General features: G+C 28.6%; 1 protein-coding gene across 1 annotated transcript; it reads right to left on the bottom strand.

The window, feature by feature from the left end:
• Window positions 1-704: 704 nt before the first annotated feature.
• Window positions 705-3,071, bottom strand: LOC111914366 (LOB domain-containing protein 25). The gene is made up of 2 exons (XM_023910120.3): window positions 2,822-3,071; window positions 705-1,336 (listed from the first exon to the last, which is right to left on the bottom strand). The coding sequence occupies exon 2, from the start codon at window positions 1,323-1,325 to the stop codon at window positions 873-875; it is 453 nt and encodes a 150-aa protein (XP_023765888.1). The 5' UTR covers window positions 1,326-1,336; window positions 2,822-3,071; the 3' UTR covers window positions 705-872.
• Between the last annotated feature and the right edge of the window lie 5,135 nt (window positions 3,072-8,206).

Below are 8,206 nucleotides of genomic sequence, written 5' to 3'. Positions count from 1 at the left end.
ATATATGCTAAATCCATACTCAAAAGTCCGAAAGATAAAATTAAAGAAACTCACAAAGTCGACCAATTACTCTGTAATAAATTAGCTCATATCTAATATATTATTCGAAACAAAGAAAGATCGTGTTTTTCTTTGGTCTATATGTTATTAAGGTTAAATTATTTTGCCTGTTGCAAACGTATTGGTTAAATCGTAATATCATTGTGTTTTTTTTTATCTTGTTATATGCGAAAATAAATTGACGAGCCTGATTTTGTTTTTTTCTTTTTTGGAACCATCGCCACATGATCGCTATAAATATATTGTTATTTTATTTTTAGAATTGTGAGACATACACCCGAATATAATCTTAAAATTACTTTTTAAATCTACTTTTTTCTAAATACTTGATCCTCAACACTAATGTAAAGAAAACATTTTCACCTTAGACCAAAAGCTTGTTTTTCGGCATAGATCAATATTTTTCAACTTTTAGCTGTGACATTTTTCTAGCGTGTTTCATATATAAATAAACAAATACCTATGTTAGTACCAAATCAGAAAGTTTATTGGGTCAAAAAGTTTCTGTTCGCAGCAAAAATACAAGAACGCAAATATATAGATATATATACGAATAAATTAAATGAATCATAATAATCAAGAGTTTCTGAACACACAACTTTGGAATCTTAATATACATTATGCAGGATAATTAAGTACTAATATAGATGGCAACTCAAATACTTACATTATGTAATATCTAAAGAATTCAACAAAGCGATTTTTAGGGTACAAACATAATATAATATTATTAATTAACACAATTATTAAAAAAGGATTTCGATCATTTGCATATATTCACATACAATTTCACCTACCACGATCTTCTTCCTTTAAGCGTTATAATTCCATGAATAAGAACCATAATTAGGAGGCAACACATGAGCGTTTTGTACAGAACTCCCTGAACTTTGCGATGATGGCGTTAATATATTTTGATGACTTGAAAACCGAATAAGATCTGCATTTGTTGCATCTAGTTCTTTTTGTAGTCGAAGAACTTGTCTTTGGAGTACAGAAATTGCACCAACACAACCATAAACGGGATCTTTTAGACGTGCTTCGGCTTCATAGGCTAGAGAATTGACCGCATCTTCTCTTTGATGAGGTGCAATTTCATTGAGGAGTTTACTGACGTTGCTTGCCCCAAATATTTTGTGGACATTTGCGAATTTGGTTGGATCTTCGGGTGGAAAATATGGGGAAAACACACATCCTTGGATGCATTTTCTTCTTAAGAACTTGCAGGCAGCACAAGGAGCACAAGGGTGGGTGGAAGAAGCCATATATTAATGTGCTGTATGATATGATGATATTAAATTATATATTGTGAAATTAAGTTAAGGGTATTTCACGAGTCTTAATACTAGATTAAATAACAACAAACATAAATTTAGTCATCACCCTAAGATTGAAGCTTGTGGGAATGGAACTTGGGCATCCAAACACGTATTCCACATGGGATTTTCTACCATGCGCTCTAAGGGTATATATAAGAAGATTTAAAAAATAATTTTAAGACACCTAAGAACTATTAATTATAAGAAATATTATGATAATTAAATGTGAAATACATTAAATATGGAAAATATTTTCTGTAATTAATGAATTGTATGTTTAATTATGATAATATTTCTCATAATTAATAATTTAAATAATATTTTTTATGCATGATCCTGGGAAATATTTTAGAAAATCTCATATTTCTCTAAATTTTCGACAAATATATGTCTTTGACATAAGGGATTATGTTGGAAAAGATATTAAACTTGCATACATATGCCTCGAGTAACTATTAGTGATCAACTAATTGTTATGATTAACATGCAAATCATACATCATGGTCATGTCAAGAATAAATGAAACGAAAAGTGAAATACCATGTTATGATGATTTCTTGTTATACCCTTCCTTAAATATTGTTACAAAATAATCCTTGCAATCGACGATCAATTTTATAGTAAAAAAAATCTCTTTCACATTTAAAAGTCAAAAGTAACTACGGTTTCGAATTAGCAGACTATTTTATGTCAATCTAAGGGATCAATTTTATTAATTTTCAACACAAATAAAACTCGAAATCCATATATATGTTTGATTTTATTGCCTGCATCCCCCAAGTCCAAGATTAATTTCTTACATCATGCCGAAAGATTTGACTACAAATATCAGTCCTAACTTTATGACATTTATTATTTTTTTTTCTTGAATAGGAAGAAATTTAACGTTTCTACTTCATTGTTTTTCTGTCATTACTCTGGACAAATTGCATCTTCATTTGGTCCCTTTAACCTCACGAAAAGCTGCAACAACAGATTCTTTTTGAAAGTATATATATACACAAAGATCTGTCTATTCAAACCCATTTGTCCCCCACCCTTTCTTTCTACGTACGATTCTAAAACACTAAAGTCAAAATGGTTTCCAGATCGAAGTCAGCATGAAAGCAAACAGAATCTGGTAAACCACTAGATCTACTACCATGTACAAGCAAAACACGAAGTAATTCAACCCCACGAAGATAAATCAAGAAAGAACACTACTTTTCTGTCGAATTATGAATCTTTGCATGATAGAACGATCAATTAGGGTTTTGTTCATTTATTTTTGTAAGTAACAATTTAAGTATTCCACAAAGAAAAACAAAATGGTTTTCTGTTTATACTATACTAACAAGAAAAGTAAAGAATATAAGGATGATAAAGATCATATTTCCTCCTGTTCACCTTGCTAGTGAATCTAGTGTGTGTAGTACATAAGATCTAAGAAGCTATAGAATTACCTGCTGGCTGTATGCATAGATTCCCTGAATTCCAATGGTTAGCTATTATTATAGCTAAGAGGCAGCCATTGATAACTTGGATGAAATCTTGTTTAGATACAAAAGCAAAGTAAACCCTAGATAAACATATGAGATGGATTAACAAGAAGCCAGAAGCACAATTATATGTAGCAAAAGTGGAAATTAGGTAAAGGAGAGAGAGAGAGATATATAAAAAGAGAGAGTTTGTAATTAAAGCTATCCAGGATGTGAGAATTATACATGCCACATTTTATATTTGTCATCTCAGCACCATATAATTTTTTCTTATTCTTCAAATCACCATGCTTTAAGAAATGATCTCCAATGTCAGCTCATTTTCATAAAATACAAATAAAAAAAATACTAATTTACTATAAAAAAAATATTTAACACGTATAATGAAAATAAAAACATTTCATTAAAAATAAAATATAAAAGTTAAATAAAAACATTTAAAATATTATGTTAGTTAGAACATAAAATTAGAAAACCACTTTATATGGTTATGAAATATGTTTTTGATAATAATCCATAGAACTTGAAAGATGAAGTTATACAAAAACTCGAATCTACATGAACCTAATATTTTGTATGCGATATTCTCTTCAACATAATAGTTACAAATCGTGTCGTTGTGTCGTTCTTTTGACGCAATACGACACGGCAAGATTTTATCTAACACAAATACGACACGACACGATGTCGTGTTTTTTTAATAAAAAAGACAAACACGACACGACGTGATAAATATAACATAAATTTACAGTTAGTTTATTTAATTAATATTTAATCGTATATAACATGAAAAACACAACAAAAAAAATGTTAAATCGTGTCTATTTCGTGTTGAATTTTAAACACAAACACTACACGACACAACATTATGTTTTTTACACTTGATACGAACACGACACGAACACAAATTCGAATTTCAGTTTCTTCTCTATTTCGTTTCGTGTTGTTTATTTTTTTGTATCTTGTCATTAATTGTCACCCTATGATCATTAAATATTCTCCTATTATAGAACTAATCGCATCATTGCAATTGTCATTAATCAATGTGTTCAACCATAAGAATTAACATGATTTATCTCAATATAAAATATCATCAAAATACGTATTTCGACTAATTTTTTATTATTAAAATACTAACGATTCTACATAAACTAATAGATCATAAACTCATTGAATAATCGAATGTCCATTATTCTAAATCCAGTCAATAATTAATCAAATTTGACAATATCTATCCAAAAACCTGTTTTCCATTTAATTCATTCTATGTTTACGTTGACTGGCATGAGATACAACCCCTAATTAAAAACATTAAAGGTAATCCTAAAGAATCTGGGAAACCAAAACATGCCTAACCCTAAACCAAAACATACGTAAATATTTTTGTAAACTTCGACCTTATCCTGTATCAAAATAATTTTGCTCTAAAACGTGTGTTATATTATTCAAAATTAAGAACTCACTAAAATGTAGATTTTTTTCTTGATATATTAATTATTAGTTACAATATCTAATCTCCTTTGATATGTAAGATTATACATCAGTTATTGAATTAATTAAAATTTAAATATTTAAGGTGAGTCAGACTTAAGTCATATAATATGAGAAAGTTTGATATGTTATTCGATTCTACAAAATCCAAATATTTGTTGTAGGTCCCACACGCCGACCAAACCAATTATTCCATCCAAGATTTCAATAAGATTGTATTTAAAAGTTTCAACTTTTAAATAATTAAACTTTTATTAATTTAAGTTTTAGAAACTCTTACAACTCATTACATTTTATTCTAATAGATAAATGGTTTTTGTCACGTAACATGTCTAACATCCAATTTTCTATGGAACAAAAATTATTATTTTATCTCATCCCCTGTTTTTCATGTTCATCATTTCGCGTTTAACAAAATTTGATTTTGATTATCAATTTGTTGATAACAATATTCATTCGGGAAGTGATTCGTACACAACATTTTTTCTCCGTACATGACAAATTATGTTTTATAGGATTCTATTGTACAACATTTTAAAGCATGAATTGTTGTGTATGGAAAAATATTGTTGTGTACGGATCAGCTCCCATTCTTGATTGAAATATTCTATTTTGAGGATAGAGCAATAAATACAATTTATAAATTATTCATTGAAGACTATAATAAGTTCATTTTTTCATTTCGACACCAAAAGACTCAAACAAGATTTGAATCAAACATATTTATGACATTGTCATCGTGGTCACATAAACAAGAAGCGTATATTTCAGGTCCAAAAACGTGGACTTTTGGGGACAAACGAAACGGATATATATATATATATATATATATATATATATATATATATATATATATATATATATATATATATATATATATATATATATATATATATAGCTAGGTTCAAATGTTTTTAGCAACTATTGTGTGCCTAAATGCACCAATGAGAATTCAAGAAATAATAAATAATTAAATAAATCATTTAAGGGTATTTTGGACATTTTGTACTTTTAATTATGAAATCATTTATTTGAAATCCTATAATTAAGGAAATAAGGTAAATATATTTGACCTACTTGTGTGTGGTAGAACACGTCTCTGACTTGCTCAACAGTTGTAGCCGCCTCCGACTTCATCCACTGCATCGGATTCGTCCACCATTCATCGGTGAAGTCGCAACCAGCCGATCACTGTCCACCAATACTTCCACCTCCCGCCTCCATCAATGTCGTGAGTTCTCCACCAACACCGATGAAATCGATTTTCTTTTTTCTCAAAATTTTATTTTTTTAGATTCTATCAGTTGTTGAAATCGATTTCTTTCTTGGCAAAAATCGATTTGTTGAAATCAATTTTATTGCTTCTCTTCTCATCTGTGAAATCCATTGATTATTTGAAATTGATTTTTTAAGTAATACTTTCTAATTGATTTGGAATATGATTTTGTAGGATACAAAATTGTTCATCTAGGGTGTTTATTCTTCAACAACCATCGTCCCTTCATTACTATCCCCACAGAAGTCGACATCGAACCCAAAAAAGTTTCAATCGCTGAAACACAAGCTCACATGTCATCCCTCAATCTCGTATGTAGCCTCTATTTCGGCCATCTGGTAAGTCGATTCAATGGGTTGAAAAAAACATCATCTTTCTTTTACAATTTCTCTCCAGTTTAAAGCCTCTGTTTTTGCGATTTTTGGGTTCTAATCGGTTTTTTTGTTGAATTTAAATTATATATTTTAACTCTTCTGATAGATTTCAGTTACACCATTTATTTGTTGATAATAATATAAGTTTCTCAGGAAGTGATTTTAGTTATCCAAGTCCTTTTTTTTCTGAACACCAAGTGTTTGACTAAATGCCTAAATGAAGATTTATTTTGTAATTTGTCACTTGTCCATTAAAAACTCTTTTATATTGTCCTAAGTGAATTGTTACTGAGTTTAGATAGTTCTTATATTTTGAGTAATAGTTTTGTTTTTACTTTTTCAAATAGTTGTTTACCTTTCAATTATGTTTGCTTCAATTATCAATTTATGTTTATGTAAAGTGCACTAATCTTGTTTGGTTCAATTCTCACATCATATGGATATATAATTTCAATTGGCCTAATTAAAAGAATGATCATGAAATTAATTTATATTATCTCATCTCATGAAAATTGAGTAAGTAATTGTGTTGTTGATTTGTAACTTACAGCTAAACCATTGAAGGAGCACAAGCAAAGAAAGTATGGGCAATATTCTGCCAGAATGTATACTATGTAGTCTTCCATATGCTATGTATATACTGATGGGGTTGATTTCATATGCCAACACAGTGAATTAATTTTGTTTGATTTCATATATCAACATAGTAAAGGCTTAATATCATATGCCAATATAGATTGGTGAAAGCTACTCATCTTGTTCTAGAAAATTGCTTAAAAAGGTAAGTAATTTGTTTTTGTATTATTTTGGTTCATTTTGTGATTTTGAATTCCAACTTCTATTCTCCCTTGTTATTGTGTATTTGGAATCTAAAATTATATTAGCAGTAAATACGATACTTTTGAATGTATTATAGGTATTCTGTCAGAATATACTCTGCCAGAATAAAATCTATGTATTCTGTTGCCAGAATATATTCTATGTATTCTGCCAGAATATATAAAGTGATAGTTAATTGCAAGCAACATGTTTTTAACCATTATTAGTTTTTGTTGTATTTGTGATAGTAATGGCTGGAAGAATGTGTTGAAGACCTAATAGGAATAACTTGAAGAACGAATAAAGTTCGAACATACTCACATTTTAATAATGTTGTTATTTTTTAAGAATTTTATTCATTTTTGTTAATATTCTTTTAGAATATGTAAAATTATATTAAAATGTATAGACTAGCTTGTCTGTATGAATTTGTGTTTAAGTTTGGATGTATAAGAATATATTAGAATGTTGTTATTTTCCAACCTCAGATACAAGAACTTTGTTATTTTTCAATAATATTCTAATAGAATAAAATTCTGAAAGAGCATCATTCTAACTAAAAAAATATTCTGACAGAATAAAATCGGTTATGTTTACAAATTATGTTAGAATTAAAATTGAATTAATTAAAAAATTTTATATTTTTAAAATTAGGAGAATTAATTATCCATAAATATCCGAAAATTTCCTTTTATAATTGTAGTTAATTGTCCAAAATACCCTTTTGCTAAAACTTTTATGATTATATGGTACATGCTACCCCATTGTAATATCATACACTCTCAAATCATGTCCATTGATGAATTCTATCCGTTGGTCCAGATTTGTGCATTCTGGCACACAATAGTTAGTAAAAACAAAATAATTTAACCCTATATATATATATATATATATATATATATATATATATATATATATATATATATATATATATATATATATATATATATATGAATCTTGTTTGTATGGTAAGATGACAAAGACCCATTTCTCTAGTTTTAGTGAAAGGGAAAATGTTTTGTTAGGCATCATGCATACTGATTTATGTGGTCCATTTAAACAATGTTTAGATATAGTGAAAGGTATTACATTTCAAGATGACAACAGGGGCGGGGAATACAAGGGACTCCAACTCACATCCCTATCCCCAAATTCTTATTCTAATCCACATCTTCATCTCCATCCCCACCGGGGAATATAAATGAATACCCATCCTAACCCCCAACGGGGACCGAGGATCCCTAATGGGGAATCAGAGATTTTGTTTTTTATTTTAATATGAAAACTTTTACATAAAGAAAAACTCTAAATTTCAATTTTACCTACATAAGATTAAAAATTAAAAAAAAAACATTAAAATATTTATAGATTGCATAAAAACTATAACCA

Source organism: Lactuca sativa, chromosome 3 (genome assembly GCF_002870075.4).
Source record: "Lactuca sativa cultivar Salinas chromosome 3, Lsat_Salinas_v11, whole genome shotgun sequence".
Lineage (NCBI taxonomy): Eukaryota > Viridiplantae > Streptophyta > Magnoliopsida > Asterales > Asteraceae > Lactuca > Lactuca sativa.
This window is presented reverse-complemented; position numbering and strand designations above follow the sequence as displayed.